The following is a 23,678-nucleotide window of genomic DNA, read 5'->3' on the forward strand; positions in this document are numbered from 1 at the left end:
GCCGCCGCCGGAGCCGCCGCCGGAGCCCCCGCCGGCCCAGGGAGGACAGTTCCCAGCCGAGGCCTCCCGTCCGCTGCCTCCTGACCGTGCAGTTGGCGTCCTCCCACGGGGAGGAACGCGGTTGAGAACCGGAGGACTCTAACTTGCCGACCTCACTCGACGAGTGCGACGCGCGGCCCACCCAACTCCGAGAGGTGTGGCCCGAGAGTCCCGGGGAAGGGGCATCTGCAGGAGCTTCCGTCGCGACCCCCCAGGTACGCGCGTGGTTCCCGACACCCGCAGCGCCGACGTGGGCTTGTCGCCGTTTCAGACCTCCCCAGTCAGGCTCCCTGGACCTGGAGACCGCCTGAAATTCGGATTCTGTCGGTCTGGGCTGGGAATCCACCTCCTAAAGTGTCCCACTGAATCCTGCCGCAGGAGCCCCTGCTCTGAATCGGTTCCTTTTCTCAGCTCACCTCACCCCTGCCCGGTCCGTAGCAGTGGCGTAGTTCAGGAGGGAAGGTGCGTGTGCAGTCTTCACTGCTGGAGGCATAAAGATCAGTATCATAACTGGGGTGCTGGTAACATCGTACAGGTTTGTTTGTTTGTGTGTTTGTTTGTTTTATAAGAAATGGGGCTTTTATTGTTCCTGAGGGTTTTGTTTGCTTTTTTTTTTTTAATAATTATTTTTTACTGGTGTTCAATTTGCCAACATACAGAATAACACCCAGTGCTCATACCGTCAAGTGCCCCCCTCAGTGCCCATCACCCAGTCACCCCCACCCTCCGCCCTCCTCCCCCTCCATCACCCCTAGTTGTTTCCCAGAGTTAGGAGTCTTCATGTTCTGTCTCCGTTTCTGATATTTCCCACACATTTCTTCTCCCTTCCCTTCTATTCCCTTTCACTATTATTTATATTCCCCAAATGAATGAGAACATATAACGTTTGTCCTTCTCCGACTGACTTACTTCACTCAGCATAATACCCTCCAGCTCCATCCACGTTGAAGCAAATGGTGGGTATTTGTCGTTTCTAATGGCTGAGGAATATTCCATTGTATACATAGACCACATCTTCTTTATCCATTTCATCTTTCGATGGACACCGAGGCTCCTTCCACAGTTTGGCTATCGTGGACATTGCTGCTAGAAACATCGGGGTGCAGGTGTCTCGGCGTTTCATTGCATCTGAATCATCGGGGTAAATCCCCAACAGTGCAATTGCTGGGTCGTAGGGCAGGTCTATTTTTAACTCTTTGAGGAACCTCCACACAGTTTTCCAGAGTGGCTACATCATACAGTTTATAAGCCCCTTCCACCTTCACATACTGGTCAGCAGATCCGTAGTGAGTGCCTGACCCTGTGGGGGGCTGCCACAAACAGGCTCAAACTTAAGACACATACTTAAGGAAGAAGAACAAGTGATTGATGCTAAAATAAAAGGAACAAACACTTGTCCCCAAGACAATGAACTAGGACACAGACAGGAAAAGACTACCTACTTTCTTTTTTAAGGTAAAAGCTGGAATTTGAACCCACATCCGATATACTATAGGTCTCATTTTTCAGCTTATAAAGTTTTTGAAGTGTACTGAAAAGATATCTCCTTTCCTTGTTCCAAATGTCAATGACAAGGCTATAGCCTTGGAATTATTATTCCAAAGTGATTAATCCCTTTGTGAATTAAAACTTTGCTTTTAGGGGCATCTGGGTGGTCATTCCGTTAAGTATCAGACTTCTGATTTCAGTTTGGGTCATGATCTCAGGGTTGTGAGATTGAGCCCTGCCTTGGGCTCTGTGTTGAGCATAATCTGCTTAAGATTCCCTCTCTCTCTCTCTCTCTCTCTCTCTCTCTCTCACACACACACACACACACACACACACACACACAGTCTCCCTCTGCCCCATCCTACCCATACCTTAAAACAAACAAACCGCTTTACTTTTAAAATACAAATACTCTGGGGCATTAAAGTGCAGTGAGGCATGACAACCATTCACATGTAAGTGTAAATTAATTTTCTTATCTACTTCTCTTCTAACAGCTAGCTGGCAGCCTAGGGAGTGAGACTTCACATGTCTGGGTTGGAGGGGACCTTTTAAAGTCTGATTATTGCTGAGAAGGAAGGGGAGGGGCAGGAGGCACCTGCAGGATCTACTGACTCACTCCCTCACAGTCTGTGCCACTGTATTTAAAATATAGCCAATTGACTATTACTGTCTAATCCTAATGACATTTAATTTTTTTTAATTTTTATTTATTTATGATAGTCACACAGAGACAGAGAGGCAGAGACATAGGCAGAGGGAGAAGCAGGCTCCATGCACCGGGAGCCCGACGTGGGATTCGATCCCGGGTCTCCAGGATCGCGCCCTGGGCCAAAGGCAGGCACTAAACCGCTGTGCCACCCAGGGTTCCCCCTAATGACATTTTAAAGTTTGTCTTTCTTCGTATCTGTCTTGGCCTGTCCTAATTAGAGATGGCATGCTCTAAAGGTTTGGGACAGCCGATTTAGAAAACTGCTTGGCACTTTCATATAAAGTTAAACCTACATCTCTCCTATGATAGAGGATTCCACTTCTACATGTATATCCAAAAGAAATAAAACTCACCTCCAAAACAAGATTTGTATGCAAATTTCATAGCAGCTTTAGTCACAATAGTTAAAATTGGAAGCAACCCAAACATCATCCACAGAACAGAAACACAAACTGTGTCATAGTCACACAATGGAATGCTATTTAGCAATCAAAGGAATGAACTACTGATACACTCAATAATGTGGTTGCCGAGTGAAAGAAGCCTTATACAAAAGAGTTTATACTTTATGATTCCATTCATATGAAGCTCCACAGGGGCAAAACTAATCTGTGGTGACAGTAAATACTATGCTTACCTTTGACAGGGCAGAAACACAAAGGAACTTCTGACGTAATGGGAATGTTCTATGTTTTGATGAGAATGGTGATCACATGTGAGTATACATTCGTTAGACCCCACTGAACTTATGCTTCAAATCTGTGCATTCCTTTGAATGTTATTTATGCCTTAATAAATAGCAAATACTTCAGAATTTGCCCTAAAGAATAAATTGGCTTAATAGAAGAAAGCTCAATAAAAAGACCACATATAGAGATGTGGGCAGGGTTGAGAGAACCAATAAGAAACAGTAAAGGTCTTGGGACTGTCAACAGTAGGAAGCCATCACAACTTGAGGTCTGAAGGTAGGAGGGAAGGTGAGGTGTTACCAAAACTCAGCAAGAGCCACAGACAGGAAAGAAGTTTCCTGAAAGGAATGTTAGTTATACATAAAGGAACAAAAATCGCTGCTGCTTATCCAGTAGGAAGGGAATGGGGAAGAAATACCCTAACATCTTTTCCTTTGACTCCTCAGATTCCTCCTTATGCCTCCTATTGGCTGAGCCATTTGATAGCTGCAAGGCAAAGGAGCACAGGTGCCAGAGTCCTTAGAGATCATCCCCTCAAGGTACAGAGTTGGTCAGAGAAGGGCAGGAAATGGAGCTGGAAAGACCATTGGAAAACAACCACATAGTCCATCTATTCTTTCTTTCACATGATGAAGAGAATTCAAAACAAAACGGGGGAAACATAAAGTCCTATCAGGTTCTGTATGTTGATTCAATCATATTCTCACTTGGAGCTTAACTGTAATACTAACCACCATCAGTGGTTATTTTCACATGAGTGCTATTTCACACAAAAGGCAAAGGGAAGAAGTAAGTAACAATAAAACATGCATGCTAGAGGCCCATTTCCATAACTGGTCATGAGGCCTTATTCGATAATCATGGCAATGTTCCCCCTTCCATTCTATGAGCATCTTGACCTACATGACGTTTTTTTTTTTTTTTTAACTGGTGGGAAACTTTAACTCATACTAAGAATCTATCTTTTTTAGTTTGCCATGGTTTCTTGCTGATTATTGTCACTGGACATGGGCGTCCCCTGGGATCTGGACATTGTCATCCATACCTTATTATGTAGCAGCTACCCAATTTTCCTTGGTAATCAGGATCAATCACCAGCCAGTACGGTGACCTTCTCTGTTTGCTGGAGAGCAATCTTTGCTTCCAAGTTACTAGCATATGGCTGTGTATTTACTGGTGAAAGTAGGTCTCCTTTGCCCTTTGCCCACCCAAACCTTTCAGTTCACCAATCTAAAGATTGTGGGGATGGTATCCAAAACTTTGGGAGGTGGGTTATTAGGTAAAATGGAAAGGAGGTCATTCCCACTTCTGCTCCTTGGTTTTTAGGCAGTGGATTCTGTCTATAAGAGAAATGACACCATGTATTGGCTGCTGGTTTAAGACACATCTGTATGCTGGGTAAATGCCCTAAGCTCTCAAAGTGTTGTCACCAGGTGTGACCTCACCTATCAAGCCACCTGCTTCTGGGTAATAAGGCATGCAGTAAAACTCTACTGCCCTACTGCCTTTGCTGCAAAATCAGTTTCTTGGTTCCAGATGATGTAATGCATGATTCTATGGCAATTGATGAAACATTCTATGAGTCCATGGTAGTCATGCTAGTAGAAGCAAAGAAGGCAAGGAAGGTAATATATCTAGAATAAGGATCTATTACAATGAGAACAAATAACTGTGACTGTGAAAAAAGGATCCAATACAAATAACCTTTCCCCACATACCCAACAGGAGGGGTCTACTAGGAAATGATGCTGTATGGGGACTCTTGGTGGCTTCTGCTGTTGGCACATTGGACACTCAGCAGTGGTGGTAATCAGATCAAATCTAAGAAGATGTTTGTATTATTCCACTATTGCATGGCCTCCATCTCTGCTGCCATCATCCCTACATATCTGCTTCCATTATAGAAGTACAGATGTGGCTGGAGAAGAGGTACCTGACAACTAGAGTGTGGGTCCCATTCTCCAAGTGTCCACCTGATTATTAAGGGCATCCTCTCCACTGAATGCCTCTGGGGGGCATGGGCTGCATATATCACAGGCTTCTAATTCCAAGAGGTCCGTGCTGATAACATTGTTATCAGTCTTCCAGTCTTGAACTTTTCAAGTCTCTGACCAATTATTTTAGGCATTATCCATAGATCTGTGCAGATTCATGAACAAGGCCATGAAAACCAAAGTTCTATCCATTGGGAGAATTTCCTTTTGCTACTTTTTTCTTCATTGTGGTAAAATATACTTAACACAAAACCTATCACTTTAATCATTATTGTAAGTATAATCTGTGACATTTGGTACATTCATGTTGTTGTACAACCATCACCGCCATTCATCTCCAGAAATTTTTCAGCATCCCTAACAGAAGCTTTGTACCCATTAAACAATAAATCCCATTTCTTCAGCCTCCCAGCCCCTGGTAACCACTGTTCTACTTCTAGTCTCTCCAAATGAACCATTTACTCGGCTAATAACTACCAAACAGGTACGAAAGCCTGTGTTGGTTTATTCTAGTAATGACAACATTCCAAGAAGAACAGGTATCAACACTTGTTTATCTTGAAGATGAGCCACTAATATTTTCCAAACTCTTCTGGCTTTTGCTCTGGCAAATGGGAAACACTGAATGACCAGACATACTGGTTCATACCTGTTGTTTACAGCTGTTGTCCCAGTATCCCATCCAATTTCATATTTGACCCAGATTTCTCATTTTCTGAAGAAATATTTTTTTTTGTTCTGAAGAAATATTATTAATAGTAGAATTAACATTAAGTCAGAATGGTAGTCCTCGATCCTGTACTTCTTCTGGTTTGTGAATGTTCTCATCTAATAGTGTGTGAGATGCATGTGTAGTTCTCACTTGAAAAATGATTAAACATGAAAGCTATCTAGTGAACTATCTCATTTTCCCTGATCTTCTCCTAATGCCATGTAACCAACTTCTCACTTTTAAGGACAGTATGCAAACCAATCAATTATATAATCAAGTATGCTCAGTCCCAAGTGGCTTGGGACAACTCACTCCTTAGAGCCTGTGATTATGATAGGAAAAGTATTCAAACCTCCTGTCAGCCACTTAATTAGGTGATTTTCAGTGACCTGAGATGCATGAGGCCACCAGTCAGAAGGTCAGTAGGAAAAGTGAGACATGATAGGTTAGATTTATGTGAAATATGTGCACAAAATAGGGACTGGATAATTTGAACCTGGAGCAGTTAGTGTATACTTTGAATGCTCTTACTACTTAGAATGATCATTTATTGTACAGTGTAAATCTAGTTATTAGTTATTAGTTATTTTTAGTAACTATTTTGCAGTAAATCCTTTTGGTAACAATGAATTAAGAAAGGAAATGCATATTTAGTGAAAAATCAAGTACTGTATTTCCATTTATCAAGGCAGTTAGTAACGAACATGTTAAGTCGCCCAACATATTTGTCAGTATTTACCACTCATCATGGACCCGAGGAATATCTCTGACAACATGAAAATCAGAATATGTGAATCTACTAAAGAGGCATCAGCAATCATTCTAAAAGTTTGAGGGCAGCATTTAACATGTATAATATCCATTTACATATCATTCCATGAAACATGATTTTTCAATTCAAATGACTTTTAAATTAATTTCATTTTATTTCAAGTTTTCTTGTGCACGTACATTGATTCCATCAATGGTTAAATAATGCCAGCTTCACACAGTGTTATCAGGTACTTTAAGTAGAAAATCAGTCTACTCCAATTTTTTTTTATCAACTGTATACATGAAATCAATATAAACTTTTTGGAGGCTCATTCTGTCAAAGGAAAAACATTTGACATTATTTAAAGGCTATAATTTTTATTTTTTTCTAGTGATTATATACAAATTCTGGTGATAAAAATATCTACACTAAATTAAGAAACCTCTGGATGTTTCTAGAATTCTTGAATACATTATGATGCCTGTATGATCCATAATTTCACACAAGCTATGATATCCTATAGGCCTGAAAAACTTGCTCGGATTATTTATTTATTCACTATTGAATATATTTGACATATATATTTGTATATATGTAATTTGTATAAATTTAAGATGTACAAAATGTCATTTTGATACATTTATACATTGTAATATTATTGCCTTTGTATTCAATCACATTCCATAATTATGGCACAATATTGTTGTCTATATTATTTATAAAGTGCATTAGATCACTGTGGCTTATTCACTACTTGTTGCAAGTTTATACCCTTAAACAACATCAGTCTTATCTCCATCCCTAACTTGTATTATCTTATTATCTATTTGATGTTTCTTCCCTCTGTCGGATTTCTTCTTTTGGATTTCCTACATTTAACATTCTGGGTCTCCTGGATTCATTATCTAATTTTCTTGTTTTTTCCCTCTGGGGTTATGAGGATGGTCAAACACATGACACCCAACACTAGACAGATTAGACTGACAGCAGTTTAGTAGTCACTTATACTCACAGGGTAGGGAAGAAGGACACTGCATGCCATTTAGGGCCACATAGGGGTTGGCACGGGAACAGAGTGAGCAAGTAGGGGCTAAGTGACATAGGCTTTATTTATTTATTTATTTATTTATTTATTTATTTATTTTTTAATTTATTTTTTATTGGTGTTCAATTTACTAACATACAGAATAACCCCCAGTGCCCGTGACATAGGCTTTAAATAACAAGAATGTCAGGTGACCTCTGGTTCCTCTGGGAGGATGTGATTGTCCTGTTTGAATAATTTCCTCAGGCTGGTGGAGACCTGGAGCCTGCTACTCAGTGAAAAGCAGAAACTATGACTGGTCCCCGTGAGAAGGAGGGTTGTTTGGCTAGGGGACTTTATCCTAGGAATCACAATGAGAAGAAGAAATTGAGGTTAGCCATGTGAGGGCCTCCTGATTTTACCAGATGTCATGACCTAGGAGAGATAATTTAAGTGCTGGGTTTCATATCCTTGTTTGTTAAATGGGGATAATCATACCAATGCCTTATGGTTCTCACTATGATTAAATGAGATGTCCTATCACACTGTAAATGCAGCAAAGTAATTGGCTAAGCAATAGGTCTATAATTCTTCCTCTTCATTACCTGGGAGACACAAGGAAAGAAAGAAAGTGAGCCACTTAAATAGCTTTATAAACATTTAATGACAGACCTCCTAGCAAACAAATTGATGGTGTTGCTAGTGGGAGAGTCTTATCCTTGGAATGCTTTTAGAAGGATATACCCGGTTGTCTAGGATTGCCTATGTTAAACAAACTTATAATCTATGGATTCCTGGGGCATGTGTGCCTGGAGATATCATGTAAGTTATGGGACCATCTAAATAGAAAACAGAGTTGTCGGGGATCCCTGGGTGGCTCAGCGGTTTAGCGCCTGCCTTTGGCCCAGGGTGCGATCCTGGAGTCCGGGGATGGAGTTCCACATCGGGCTTCTGGCATGGAACCTGCTTCTCCCTCCTCCTGTGTCTCTGCCTCTCTCTCTCTCTATGTCTATCATAAATAAATAAATAAATCTTTAAAAAAAAAAACAGAGTTGTGTCATGACTTAGATGGGTCCTTGCGTGTAGGTGTCATAGCACACATCCCTTGATAACCTCATCTGTTGGAAGGTGGACAATGCAGGATCACTTTGTACCTGACGAAAACCTGTAAGATGATAGAGGCCTAAAGAAATGAGAAATAAGAACAAAAAACTCGGAAAAGATAGAAACAATGCGGGGAAAAGAAAACTTCAACACAATAACCTTACTGCTCTCGTGGAGATTATACAGCGTTAAAAAAATGTTGAACGGGCATTGTACCCTGTTGAAAAGAAGGCCACAGGCCCCAAATGGCATCACTTAAGTCACCAAATCTGCACTTAATACCTAATTGCAGTTTCAACTTCCTCCAAAATGTAGTCTCAATTGGTCAATCAGGAATTTTCTGATCAGCATCTATGAGGAATCTATCACGGGCACTCTCTCCATCCCCTCAAAAGAAGATGAGGTAATCCACCTTAGAAGACCCATTGTCTTTCCCCTAAGGAAAGGTGACCTAGCCTGAAACAATCCTTTCTTTTCTTTTGCTATTAACTTCTTGCCCCATCCTTCTTCCTATAATAACCTTCCATTTTGTACAACTCCTGAGAGTTCCTCAATGGGGTAAGATGCTGCCTATCTAGTTCATGAATCATTTATGAATCATTTAATAAAGCCAATTAGATCTTTATGCATTTACTTGGCTAGATTTTCTTTTTAGCAACCCCTCCCCTTCAAAAGGAATATTTAGAGGAAAAAAAAAAGATTTCTTAGGAATTAAAGTTTAAGATCAGAAATGGAAAACTCAATAGATGGGTTTGAAGATTAAACTGAGAAATCTCCCAATAACTATAGTGAAAAGACAGAGATAGTAAATATGGGAGAAAAATAACCCCCAGAATGCTCTTCCCCTGCACTCCCTTCATCTTTCTACATGCCCCCTTGAGGCACACCAAATACCTATTCCGCAAGTAATAAACTTAACACATGTTCATTTAACAAAGGCAAGTTTCTGTGAAAAGTCCAAAGTCCACCCAAAGGTTTCGAAAATTTCTGAGACCTGGGTTTTGAATTCCTGCCCCCACTTCTGGTTCTACTGTGACTGCCCTTTTATTTCCACCTAGTATCGACTCAAATGTGGACTTCATGTTGGTATACCTTTTTCTTTACATTTACCAAAACTATTCACTTAAGGCTTTACCTACCAGTCTTTGATCAAAAGATTTAGAAAAGTGAAAGTGTATTTTTGTGTAAATGCAAACAACTTAAAATGGAGTATTAGACTTCCCTATTCTTTTTTTTCCCCCTGAAATCCACTTTTATTCATATAAAAAAAATTCCCAAAGGATAGAGAAAGCATGTGACCCCCTATTTCCCAGAGCTCAAAGTCTCTGCCAGTGTTCCCTGGGGAAGTGAGGGAGAGCTCCCACTCTGGGGCAGGGGTCTTATGGGGGTAAAAGCCTTGTGGCCCGTAGTGGCCAAGTGCCTTCCTCAGGACCAAAGACAGGAAGGAAGGCCTGGGGACTCCTGCCCCCAGGAGGGTGAAGGGAGGGAGTTAGTGTGGGGTGTTTGCCCCAGTTTAAAAAAATCGAATTTCTAAAGATAAAAAGTTTAAAAAAAAAAACAAAAACCATTAGTGTCTTAGCTTCCTGCCCTCCCAGCACTCATCCTGTGGCCACCTCTTGCTCAGAGCTTTTTTTTTTTTTGAGATTAAACAGGCAGGTTTTTATTATCAAATGTAACAATTCTACGAAAACTCAGTGGTATTGTGGTAAAGTATTACTTCCTATCTTAAAGTCTTTCAGAGCTTTGGGCAGACAGCATCTTAAAGCATCTGGTATAAACAACTCTTTTTCTGATCTTAAGTGCCAGTTGTCACCAATCTTCACGCAAAATGGTTTTCTGGTGTTTTTTTCCTACTGCAGTTAAAGGGCTATTGCTGGTCAGATGAAGAGGGAACGTTTGGCTCTCCATTCAAGATGTTAAAGTAATGCAAAGTAAATAAAAATAGCAGCCACATAAATCTGCAGGGCATTGCATCCAAACACTAAGGACAGCAGGAGGAACTTAAGAAACGCATGTACATTTAATCAAATCATATTTTCCTCTTTGGAGTTACGCGAGGCAGCAGGACTAGCTAGCCAGTGTCTAATATTGCACTTTTGTAGCTAAACATATAGTGCTAAACACTGACAGCATCAATAGCTGCTCTAACCGCTTCAGTGTTTACCTCTCAGTCCAGCATGCTGACTATAATCCTATGCTTTTAAAAGTTTTAATTATTTGATAGTTAAGGCATTAGAGAGAAAGGTTTAAGGCTCTAAATATATACAAGCATTCACTTCAGTTAGTATATTGCTTTCTAGAATACACTGTTCAAATAGTCTGATTTTACAATATTAAAAATGGGATTTCTCTTATTAAAGTCCAAATCATCAGTAATGGGAAAAGTACAATATAAAATAATACTTACGGGATCCCTGGGTGGCGCAGCGGTTTAGTGCCTGTCTTTGGCCCAGGGCGCGATCCTGGAGACCCGGGATCGAATCCCACATCGGGCTCCCGGTGCATGGAGCCTGCTCCTCCCTCTGCCTGTGTCTCTGACTCTCTCTCTCTCTCTCTCTCTCTGTGTGACTATCGTAAATAAAAAAAAAAAAAAAAAAAAAAAAAATTAAAATAATACTTACGAAGCCACAATGTTCCTTACAGTTTAAACTAGAAATGAGGGATCCCTGGGTGGCTCATTGGTTTGGCGCTTGCCTTTGGCCCAGGGCGTGATCCTGGAGTCCGGGGATTGAATCCCACGTCGGGCCCCCTGCATGGAGCCTGCTTCTCCCTCTGCCTGTGTCTCTGCCTCTCTGTGTGTCTCTCATGAATAACTAAATAAAAATATTAAAAAAAAATAAACTAGAAATGACCAACTACACATAGCTGCCTCATTTTTGTTTTCGCATTTTGGCCCCTAGTTCATTCTTATTTACAAACTGGTACATGCTGAAGAAAAAGATGCAACTTTTAAGCTATGAATGTTTGGTGGTGGGTGTGCAAGATCTTCTGATTTATCCCAAAGTGTGTTAAAAGTCAAGTTTCATTGGCTTAACTGCAAAACATCATGAGGGCCAAGGCAGTGGGAAAATATTCATTTTATTTCTTAAGTTTTTGACTTAAAGATACCAAGACCTTATTCTTGAATGACTTATTTTATTTTAAAGATTTTATTTATTTATTCATGACAGACACACAGAGAGAGAGAGGCAGAGACACAGGCACAGGGACAAGCAGGCTCCATGCAGGGAGCCTGACGTGGGACTCCATCCCAGGTCTCCAGGATCACACCCGGGCCAAAGGTGGCGCTAAACTACTGGGCCACCGGGGCTGCCCTCTTGAATTCAAGACTTAGTAAGAGGGCACACTTGTGCAGAAGACCGAGAGATGGAGAACGAACAATGGAAACACACAAAGGAAGATTCCACGACAGAGTTCCTAATGGAGATGGTAGACACTAATATTTTTTGTCCAAGACTTAAAACTTAGGAAACATGCATGATGCCATGTTAGCTGGAAGTAATGGCATCCACCTGATTTCAAATTCACATTTTAAATGCCTGTCTGCAACCAGCAAGGAGCCAGGCATGCTGCTTGCTACAAGGATTTGGCTTTACTGGCTCAAATTTTTTACTCTACCCAAAGATAGGGCAAAAGCCCACTGTCCAATCATGTTTGCTGAAAATACTGCAGTCTGAGTGTAGACAAACTTCCTCTGACGTTGCTAGAAGTTGTCATATCTGACAGTTTCAGGATCACCACACATCTTTCAAACACTTCTTTTCTGAGGATGGTCTAACTGCTGGGGCCCTTAAATACAAACCCATTCTTTGGGTAGAGTCCTGGCCTGGTCATTTGTGTGTACAAGTCCATCACTGGCTGCATACTGGTAACCTTGAAGAAGTTAAGAATTTCCTTAACTCCAGTATTGTAGGCCAGGCCCTGCATTCTGACCACTGTGCCAGGCTGTGGAGGGACACCGCTAAGATTAGCAGCTGTAGGGAAGTAGCCAAGACTAGTGGGCAAACCTGGGGAGCTGGGATAGCACGCAGTGTAGTTCATGAATAGCTGGGTGCCCGCTGGGGAGTACACGGTGGAGGGCTGTAGCGCCCAAAGATTCAAAAGCACGGAGGGCTGATAAATGGCAGCTTCCATAGGAATGACTGCTGCAGGAGCTGGAAATGTGGAGGAGGGAGGAAACAGGCATGGTAACTTACATGGCGGTGGGGATAGCCATTTCGATTTAAAGCGCCCCCCTTTAATACAAAGTTCATCTCAGCTGAACACTGAAAGACTTCAACATATCTGTCCTTCATGGTTTTTTTAATGACACTTCTGTGCAGCCATAAATGCTCTGTCTGCAAACTTCATCTGGATAAAGGCATCTCCTGATGGGCGGCCCTGGTGATTCAATACCACGTGCACCCCATGCGTTCAAATACCCGTAGAAAACTCCCCAGGACGTCCAGGATGTCCTCAATGGTGGCCACATAGGGAAGGCCACAAAGGCATATACAGTCTCTTAACATTCGTAGGGGGCACGAATTGCTTAGGTAATATTGGAATAACGGTGGGGGGGGGGGTTGGAAGTGGAATAAGAGGGGCCAAAGAGAATCGGTTCAGCACTTGCTGGACTTTAGCTGCTGTGCTCCTGAAGAGTTCAATGTATCTTTTACCCAACAAGTCTTATGCTTCCTCAATGCATTCTGTGTATATTCTTCACAGGCAAAGAGGACAAAGGCACCCCCTGTTGGCCTACCATCTGGATAGGTAACAAAGAGGATGTCTTCCTTCCCCCCAGTGATGGGGCAGTGCTGTCCGAAGAAGGCCACCACGTCATCTGCCGTGGCCGTAAACAGGAGCCCCGCATGCAAACAATGACTTGATTTTCCTTGGAGAGAAACTGGGCTACCTCATTAGATGTACCACCAGCAATTTTTTTTTAAAGATTTTATTTATTTATTCATGAGAGACCCAGAGAGAGAGAGGCAGAGACACAGGCAGAGGGAGAAGCAGGCTCCATGCAGGAAGCCTGACGTGGGACTCGACCCCAGGACTCCAGCAGCATGCCCTGGGCCAAAGGCAGGCACCAAACCGCTGATCCACCCAGGGATCCACTACCACCAGCAATTTTTTTTCCATGTTATCCATGTTTATTATTTATTTATTTATATAAATTTATTTTTTATTGGTGTTCAATTTGCCAACATATAGAATAACACCCAGTGCTCATCCCAGCAAGTGCCCCCCTCAGTGCCCATCACCCAGTCACCTCCACCCCCCGCCCACCTCCCCTTCCATCACCCCTAGTTCGTTTCCCAGAGTTAGGAGTCTCTCATTTTCTGTAACCCTCCCTGATATTTCCCACTCATTTTTTTCTCCTTTCCCCTTTATTCCCTTTCACTATTTTTTATATTCCCCAAATGAATGAGACCATATAATGTTTGTCCTTCTCTGATTGACTCATTTCACTCAACATAATACCCTCCAGTTCCATCCACGTCAAAGCAAATGGTGGGTATTTGTTGTTTCTAATGGCTGAGTAATATTCCTACCACCAGCAATTTAAAGAAAATCTTCACCTGTTGCTTTGTAAACTTCAATGTACCGGGTCCCCATGTGATATTTGTGCCTCTGTAATGCTAGGTCCCTGTGTTCCTCACTTACAAACCTCACCAGAGCTTCTCTGTTCCTTTGACCCTGGGCATTCAAAGTGCTGCACCTCCCTTGGCAATATTGAGTCCTTTGAAGAATCTTGCAATATCTTGATCTGAAGACTGCTACGGTAGACCTCGCGCCCAGACTATGGTGTTGTTATCAATAAATTCCATCTTGCTGCAAGTGCCACTTTATACTTTGTAATTTACTCTCTCTGGATCTGAAAACATGTGATTATAAGGCTCTGAAATCATTGCTAAAATTATATTCCCCAAATCTTCAACCTGAAAGGCTCCATACCAGGAGACCAAACTATTCTTCTCAAAGTTTAAACACTCTGTCATTGCTGCAACATCCAGTTTATCAAAGTCAGGTGAGCCAGGGCAACACTTCTTGAATTCTTTTTGAAGGTCAAAAAAGGAATAGAAGCATTCAGGCAATAATACATTCTTCTTGGAAGCCTCAGGATGCAGGATTTGCCGGACATGAAGCTGTCCATCAGTACAGAGACAGAAGGAGGTTCCAACCCCAATATTCAGTTTGTTGCTTACTGACTGGTTAAACTGTCAGAGGGCTTGGTCCAGCTGCGGGGAGGAGGACAGACTTTCTGCATTGATCTTGGTCTCATCTTTATAGTCCTCCATCAGCTCCAACTGATCCGGTCTGACTAGTACTTTGTGCAACTGTCCCACCTACTTTTTGGCCAGATCCACGACTTTCCATAAGAGCAAGATCAGCTCTTTCTCATCCAAGCCCAGCTTGGCCCCGGTCGCCCCAGCAGTGATCCCAAAAAGCACCACCAAGTAATCCGGAGATGCCTTGACGATAGGTGGGGAGGGGGAGAAGGAGTTTGGGAGACGGTGAGGTGGTCCTATTGGTCACTCTGCCATCTTCTGTGGTCACCTTGTTTTGTTCTTCTTTCTCCCCCCCCCCCCCCGGTCTCCTCAACTCTCTCCTACCCCCAAACCCATCCCCTTTTCAGATTCCCTCCTCCCCTAGTTTCCTACCATTACATACACACACACTACTCATAAACATTCTGTGGTCATTAAATTTGTATTTAAGAAATGGAGTGAGCTTAGGCCCTCCCTGAGAGTCTCATTGTTTCTATTCAAAATATTTTGCTTTGGTTCATTTCAGATTCATGCATTAAAAAAAAAATGCCTGGCTATGCTCAAATCCCTAGATAATCCATAGACTAGTCTATACTGTCTATACTGTCCAACTTGTTATCTAATGGTTGTAGGGGAAGTTGTTTTTCTGTTTAAAAATCTGACCAAGTACTCTAATGGCCTACATCATTCAACAGGATCTCTTGGAATAACCACTAAAGATTTTAAAATTTAATTAGCTTACCGGCGTCATTTATATCTTGTTATGTCCAGGTTTCTCCTGGGCAGATAGAGTCAGAAGGCCAAATATTGATCATAGTTTTCTTAACAGTGAAGTAATGAGTAATGATTGTCCTAAATAAACTTAGTGTATCCCTTTGGTACTGGAAATTCATTTCTCAATGTTATACGTGCACTAAGAAGTAATTGCCTTTTATTGATCACCTATGATAACCAAGCATTGTAATGCATGTGTTATCTCTAATCCTTATAAGAACTCTATAGTCAGGTTGCAAATGAGAACATATTCGCTTTTTTCTATGTAGGTTATGCAAATTACCCAAGGTCATACAGCTAGCTTGTCAAAACTGTATATTTGATTCTCAAATCTCTACTCTTACCTTTTATAAACCCTGTAAGCATTTCTTCTTATTAAATTAGGATTATGTTCTAGAAAGTCAGACTCTAATGTAGACAGTCTAATGACAACAGTCTAATGTTGTCCAGATGTGAGAAGGAAACCATAAGTAACCTCATGAACACCTTGTAACTGTAACAGCTTAGGTCACTGTGCTGTAATTATGTATTGATGGGTCTATCCCTTTCTCTGGAGAATAAGTTTCCAGGGGGTCTTACCATCCTCTTTATCACCAGTGTCTAGTACGGCCCCAATTCCATGCCTGCCACATAAAGGTGCTCAATAAACGTCTGGTAAAAGAATGAGTGAGGTACTTTCCATGGTATTGGGGACACTCCGTTTCCCATGGTCCACCTGGATGAACACCTGCTCATCTTTCTTGATTCATTACCAGCAACACCGCCTTTGTGAAGTCCACTTTGTAACTTAGTCCAGTCTTTCCATTGATGACTCTCTCCTTTGTGCTTCCACTGTAGCCTGAACAGTTGTCTCTTAGTAATTATGGCTCTTTAATGCAACAATTATTTGGCAGATCTCTCTCTCCAGTCTGAGGACTAGTCTATGCCTTTTCTGTGTTGTTATCTCTGCTGCCTTGAGAAGTACCGGGTTCATAGTAGTTTCTCAGGTTCATAGTAGTTTCTCAATCTATGTTTGATGATGTTATGTGTGTGATGTTAATCATAAACAGCAATCTGTTGTTAACTCATCAAAGGATCCCAAGAAGAGAGCACGGCAAGTGTTACGGGAATGCTCTCAGTATAATAAGGAACTTGCCAGGGGATTACATGGGTCTCTTCTTAGCATCTTCTCTTTAGGGCAATGACCATGGCCTTTTATGTCTCCCTATCTCTGGTAGCTAATACAGTGCCTAGCACAGTAGGCATTTAATTAACCTTTGAAGAATGGAAGGATGAATGAATGAGCTTCAAAAGCAATAGATACCAGCAAATGTAAAATTTCAAGTGTGATGGATCTGAAGCAGTCTCACAAATCATCTACCACCAGCCTGAAGCCACATAATAAAAAAATCACTGCACAATGTAGCATTTACATGCAGGCTGCCTTTAGGGCTATGGAGGTTGTGGGCTGGTCCTGAATAAACACAGGCTGCACTGAAGAGCCATTGTGGGCACTAGTAGTTCTTTCAAGTGCCTCTGGGGTCTGAAGTTGATTTGTAGCTGAAGCCAAGTCCCTGCCAAGCCCCTCTTTTTTTTTCTTTCTTTCTTTTTTTTTTTTTTTGCAATTGAATTATTAACTAAAAGAAAATCATCCAGAGTAGCTGTTAGCAGTGGGCTACTGGTGCTAGAGAATTTTTATTTTGTTTACTCAGAGTGTTTGCACCTAATCTAATGAAAGGTAGGAATGAACCTGCAGAAAGCAATTCAGAAGCCTTGGCCCCAGAGGAAGGCAGGCTTTGGACTTGACAGGAAGGCCATTCGGGGCAGCCAAGGATTGGGGCTGCAGTACTACCCCTTAGAATAAGGCTTACTTCTGGGGACATGTCACAAGTTACTGCTGTGCTGGCTTGTCATGGGCCGCTGGTGGGGGGCGGGGGGCTGTGCTCCAGTCTCCCAAATATCTCCAAAAGTCCCTGGTTTGAGTCCTGCAGTTTTCATGGAACACTTTGATCCTTGTTGAAATACAGATGCTACTGAGAGGGACGACTTTGGAGTCAGCAGAACTGAGTTTAAATTTGACTTTTGCAACTTAATATCCATCATGGAGACATAACTTTGCATCTCTGGTCTCAGTTTCTTTACCTATAAAATGGAGGTGATAATGCTACCTCACATTTAGGGTTTTTGAAATTGGAATTACTTGATAAATCACAAATCTTTCTACACATAAAATGACTACCCATAATAATTTCTACATGCATGGTACCTTAGCATATTGCCTTGCTCTGTAAACTACTTAAGGGCAAAGGCTGTGTCTTCCTTTACATCTGCAGCTTCCAGCTCAGTACATGGCACAGAATAGGTGCCCAATAAAAGGTAGGTGAATTGAGCAAGGACAACTTGTGGCAACAGGAAGGATAAGTACATTCCAGTCTTTTACCGTGTCTAATGTCAAGATCCTTACTTCCTTTAAGATAACAGAGGAACTGCTGAACTACATCCTTTTGCTCTGGGAAAACAGAGTACATCCTACTCAATTTCCAGTGCAACTCTCAGCCATTAAACAAGATGACTACTAATCTGGGAATTGTTCATTCCTAGATCTCCTTTAGATAATAGAGTCCTGTTGTACCCATTAATATAAATGTCATTGTCAAGCTATGCACCCAAATCTTTAATTCCAGAAGAATGGTCATCATATACATGAAACATGGTGACAAGACAGGGAAAATCTGGCCTAATGGTGTGACATGTTAAATATCTCTAGTCTTAGACCATATGTTGATTTTGGCTTTTTACCGAAGTTTAGCAAAGGCATACATATTTTAACACTACCTTCAAGAAATAGCATTGATAGAAGGGCCCAAGATGCCTGGCCATCAGAAAACTAGATCCCCCTCATAGACTGTCATCAAACCTATTGTTAGGTTAATTATTCTGTTGCTCACCATTTGTTGCTCTATAAGCCCCAATAATGGAGAGGTGCCTGCTAAGCAGAATTCCATTATTTTATTTGGGTCCAATACCTCTTTCCTTATACATAGTTGTTCTTTGTGTTTAGAATGCTTCCTGTTGGGCAGCCCCGGTGGTGCAGTGGTTTAGCGCCGCCTGCAGCCCGGGGTGTGATCCTGGAGACCCAGGATCGAGTCCCATGTTGGGCTCCCTGCATGGAACCTGCTTCTCCCTCTGCCTGGGTCTCTGCCTCTCTCTCTCTCTCTCTCTCTGTGTCTCTCATAAATGAAATGAAATGAAATGAAATGAAATGAAATGAAATGAAATGAAATGAAATGAAATGAAATAAATAAAATAAAATAAAATAAAATAAAAAAAAAATAAAAATAAAAATAAAAGAATGCTTCTTGTTGGCCAAGCTGGGGGCTCTACCTCCACACTTCCAAAAGTTGTCAAGCTTGGGACCAAATGTGGGCCCTGATGGAAAGAGTCTGCATAGGGTTGTTTTGGTCCTATCATACAAGGCTATCTGGTAAGGCAAAGATACTTCAAAAGGAAGACAGAGGTTTCTGTGAACATCCAAAGACTGAGAAAAGAGCTGTAAGAGATCCCAAAACAGATACATCCACAGGGACATGGGAACCCAAATAGGTGGAAACTTAATGCCAAGCAAAGCTGTGCATTTCTTTAAGTGTCTAGTGCCAATTTCTTAAAAAAACAAACCTGTATTTGTAAATGTAAGTGGTGGTGGGACTTTACTTTAAAGTGGAAAATACAGAAGACCAGCTAGACGGACAACTTCCAGGAGAAGCCAAGGGACTTAAAGTACACAGAATTAAAGTGGAAAATAAGCCATGGACCCACTGGGAGTTGAGGGACAGGGATGAATATCTTCCTTAAATAATGTTCAAAGGAATAGTGGGAGGTAAAAATAAACATGTGCGTTCATCACAATCCACCTATTACCTTTGTTCAAAATACCAACTCATCTACTTTAAATATTTTTTATTCATTCTGGAGCTTCAGTTTACTGTCTAAAGATATGTATCAAGCTTTGTGCAAATATTTTCTTTCTAATATGTATTGGAACATAAAGCCACTCATTGCTGAGTTAATCAGCAATAATTAGGTTAAGTCATCCATAAATAACAGTATAGACTTTTTTTTTTTAAAGTAGGCTCCATGCCCAATGCGGGGCTTGAACTCACAACTTTGAAATCAAGAGTCACATGCTCTACTGACCGAGCCCGCCAGGCACCACTACAGGAAAATACACAAGACAATTTTCCAGGCACTTAGCTAGAATTGACTTGGACCCAGACAGATAGTCAGCAAAAGGAGGCAGATTAATTTTGTATTTCTCTTTTGTTTACTACAGTGGATAGCAGAGAAACAAAAGGGTTCTGCCACTTGGAAATACTGTGACTGTGAGCAATATGCTTAGCTTTGTTCATCCATTCACTCATTCATTCACTTATTCAATAAACAAGTGATGGGGAAACAAGAAGTCAAGAAGCAGTCTCAAGGGACCTGTGAGTTGGAGAAAGTTGATAGCCAAAGTCTAGGGATGAAGCTGGATTGGGATCAAGAGAGGGTAGCCAGAGCCCATAGGAGATGCTATATAGGCATATAGCCCCACCAGACATTGAATTAATGTCTGATTAAACCCTGCAGAAAAACATCCCTGCCCTGAGAAGACTTGCATAATCTGCATTGTGGATTGCTAGTCACATCCTGTTTACTTTCTATGCCATCATAAAAGGGTGGCCAACCTTGCCTTAATTTATTAAAAAGGGTAGGAATAGTCTTGGAAGAATAATTAAAAGCCCACTGTTTTTTCATTATATTGACAGCATATTTTCTTGTCTACTGACTTTTAATAGGGCCCTGCAAATAGTCTGTGTATGAGTAAATGAAAAAATAAAAGAATTGTTCTGTAGCTATTTGGACTTGGTTTTTAAGGAACTTCATTCATCTGAAAAATTAAAAAAAAAAAAAACTTTCAACTTCAGCTTCCAGGTCCCATAAAAATGCACAATGTGTGCCTACAGAAGCCAAAGAGAAAAATGGATGGAAAGAATACCTCCATATTCAGAGGAAGATTCTGTTCTCAGTGAACAGATTATATGGCTTGACTGGCTGGTGATATTGACCAAATTACTGAGAAAAAATGGAGGAATAGGATCTTCTGAAATGCTACAGAGTAAAAGTTACTATAAACACAGTGTGTTAGGGGTGCCTTGGCTGGCTCAATTGTTGGAGCATGCACCAATTTTTTTCCTATATTTAAGGTCTATTTATTATTTATTTTTACAAGTCCTTCTGTTTTTTTCCAGCTTAATATACATGGATATAAAAAGCTATTGATTTCATGCTGCCTCCCACCCCAACCGGAGTGGGGTACAGGAAGTTGTGAGCTCAGAGCAGCCTCCTGACGCCAAGGTGGTTTCCTCTTTACCTCGGACTTAACTCTGCGCTCTAATCAGTCATCCTCTTGCTGATTTCTTTTCAGTTTAAGAAAATCTATGAGTTTGTGAGCATCCTCCCCAGTAGACAGGTCTACAAAGTCCTTGGGAAGTCGGTAACTCAGATGGGGACTGGGTTGAACTGTCACTTCACTTCACTTCACTTCACTTCACATTTATTTATTTATTTATTTATTTATTTATTTATTTATTTATTTATTCGATGCCTTTATTGATTCTAGGCAACTGGCCCAGACAGACCGATTTTAGTACAAGTTCCTTTACCCACAATACACGTGAAACAGCACCATTCTCGAAGTCAACCTTTTACAGTTATTAAACTTCACTTAAGGAGCTTGAGGGCAGTGTTGAAAGGGGCCAGGTTCTCACATGCCCTCATCCACTTCTGCACATTGGCTGGCACTGTCACGTTGCAGCCTCCCGTCTGCTGGAGCACAGACCATAACACAACATCTGCCACAGTGAGTTCATTCCCAACAAGCCAGGGGCTCTTCCCAAGAGCAGAGTTCATGGGGCAGAACACAGCAGCTTTTTCTTTACTGCTTCCCTCTTCCAGCTGAAAGATAGCTATATCTACCCAGCTATCTATGAGGGTCAAATTTACAGCATTCTGCTTCTGGCCAAACAGAGAGAACAAAAAACGTGCAATATTCCCTTCTCCTTCGATGGGACACATTGTTTGGACACTGAACTTCATCTGAGTCTTCGGCACATTTTTCCAAATCAGAGTAAAACCCAGCTGATATTCGTGACGGGGCTGGTTTTTAGTCTGCTCGCCAAAGCACTTGAGGAGGTTTTCTGGCACGCTCTTGACTGCAGAGTGTGTGTGCGCCTCATTCCCTCCATTCCAGGGCTTCAGACCTCTGCCTGGTGTGGCTCCGTCCTTTGTCCCCTTTGCCAAACCCTCTTCAAGGGAGGACAGTAAGAGGACTGGGTCAGCTGAGTCACTCCTCCCAGCAGGGTGGATGGAGAAGGGGGTGCTGATTAAGATACACTCCCCCTGAGAAGGGGAAGGGGGAGTGTGAGACATCCCTTCCATGTTCAAGTGAAAATAAATCATGTACCCTGCAGCCCTTTCCCCTTTGCTTTCTTCTGGCTTGGGCAAAGGGCATCACAGGTAAATGTGAAGTCATTCAGTATCACCTCCTATCTGCTCTTTCCTTCCCCATTCTCTGCCCCACTCCCACTCCCAAGCTTCCGAGCATGGGGCTGGGACATGCACTGAGTGTTGCACTTTTATTCACTGCAGGAACTGTGGGGAGGCCTGGGGCCTGCAGATGATCTACAAGTCAGTGAAGCTGCCGGCGCTCAAAGTCCGCAGCATGCTTCTAGAGACACCCCAAGGGAGAGTCCAGGCCAAGAAGTGGTCCCGTGTGCCCTTCCCCGTGCCTGACGTCGACTACCTGCAGCACTGTGCCCAGAACCTGGCGGACCTCTCCCTGGACTGAGCACCTCGTCACTGCAGTGCCCACCTCAGGCTGCAGGGGGCGGGACAATCCACAACAGCCACCACCTTGGGGGGGGGGCGGGGCCAAGTCCCTCCTGCCTGAGTCACCAGTTGGGGCACCATGCTGACCAGCCACAGAGGAAACCGGGGCGTCCAGGCTGGCTCAGACTGTCATGCTGCGGAAGCACCTTGAGGGCCACAGCTTAGCCCCGGAGCTCCCCTCATACCACAGACATTCAAAGACACTAGATGGAGGTGGGGGGTGGGGGGTATTGGGAGGGAAACTGAGGCAGGATGCTGGCCACACTCTACTAGCAACTACCAAATTTCCCTTGACCCCTTGACATTCCTTCCTTAATAAGGCCAATTCTGTTTTTTTTTTTTTTTTTTTTTTTCAGAGTACAACAGCATTTAATGGTCAGAAACAGTTGTACAGTAGTACATCCAGCCACAGGAGCTGTGCTGGAGGACAGGACCCAGTCCTTCCCCACCCCAGGCAAAGCAGTACTGGACAGGAGCTGCCCTGTGGCTGGGCCCACGTCCCCAGGGCCTGAGGGGAGACCACCATCTAAAGTCCCCCAGCTACCACTCTGTATTCGTCGGAGGAGGGGTGTAAACCCCACATGCAAGAAGAACCCCTTGACCCCAGTGTCAAATGGGATGGGGGTGCGAGAGTTATAATGAAGGGGGAGCCCTATGTAAGCTGTTAACAGAGTTCAAAGGGGCAGGGATTACCCCTGTTCTCCATCTCCTAAAGGTGCTCACTTTCCCAGCTGCTTCATCCGCTCATCAATGTTGGCAAAATTCCCCTCAATTGTGGACAGGTTCTCACGCATGGTTGTCTGCACTTGGGTCAGGAGGGCGGTGTTGTCCTTGAGGGAGCTAGCAATCATCTGCTGTGTGGTATCCAAGTGTGTCAGGAGCTGACCGAACTGCATGGCTTGCTCATGCAGCTGCTTGATGGTGACAAGTCTCTGCACCAGCTCAGGCAGGGTGGAGGCGATGGGGCTCTAGCGCGGTATGGTTTCATAGAGCTGGTGCACCTTGCTTTGTGTATCTGCATCCTCTACAGAAGCTTTATGCTTGGCAATCTCGTTCACCTTGCCCAGGACACTCTGTAGCCGAGCCTCCACTTGGTCCAGAACTGCGAGGTCCAGGGCGTTCACCTTTGCTTGCAACAGTTCTACAGTCTCCATAAGACAGGCTCCCTGTAGACCTGCTGAAAGGGGATTCTGAGCGTCCTGATCACAGCGTACAGTGGCTTCCAGCTCTG

At 42.6% G+C, this 23,678-nt stretch overlaps 1 protein-coding gene, 1 long non-coding RNA gene and 1 pseudogene across 4 annotated transcripts in view; 1 reads left to right on the top strand and 2 right to left on the bottom strand.

Annotated features, from left to right (window-relative positions):
• Window positions 1–6,908, top strand: LOC140614309 (uncharacterized). Of its 2 annotated transcripts, XR_012015210.1 has the most exons (3): window positions 1–254; window positions 2,886–2,954; window positions 3,375–6,908. It is a non-coding gene; the product is annotated as an uncharacterized lncRNA (long non-coding RNA). The 2 variants fall into 2 exon arrangements; XR_012015209.1 differs by lacking the exon at window positions 1–254 and having other exon boundaries at window positions 2,373–2,954.
• The window catches only part of LOC140614306 (dynactin subunit 2 pseudogene), a 27,304-nt pseudogene continuing 10,162 nt past the window's right edge, over window positions 6,537–23,678 (bottom strand).
• LOC140614308 (aminoacyl tRNA synthase complex-interacting multifunctional protein 2-like) overlaps window positions 21,112–23,678 on the bottom strand; it is a 9,216-nt gene continuing 6,649 nt past the window's right edge. Inside the window, exon 2 of one of the 2 annotated variants that reach the window (XM_072793500.1) lies at window positions 21,112–21,958. In XM_072793500.1, coding sequence (XP_072649601.1) covers window positions 21,281–21,958 — 678 coding nt within the window. In that variant the 3' untranslated portion in view covers window positions 21,112–21,280. The remainder of the gene's footprint in view (window positions 21,959–23,678) is intronic. The other variant, XM_072793501.1, reaches the window with a different exon arrangement.

This window comes from Canis lupus, chromosome 22, assembly GCF_048164855.1.
Source record: "Canis lupus baileyi chromosome 22, mCanLup2.hap1, whole genome shotgun sequence".
Classification (NCBI taxonomy): Eukaryota; Metazoa; Chordata; class Mammalia; order Carnivora; family Canidae; genus Canis; species Canis lupus.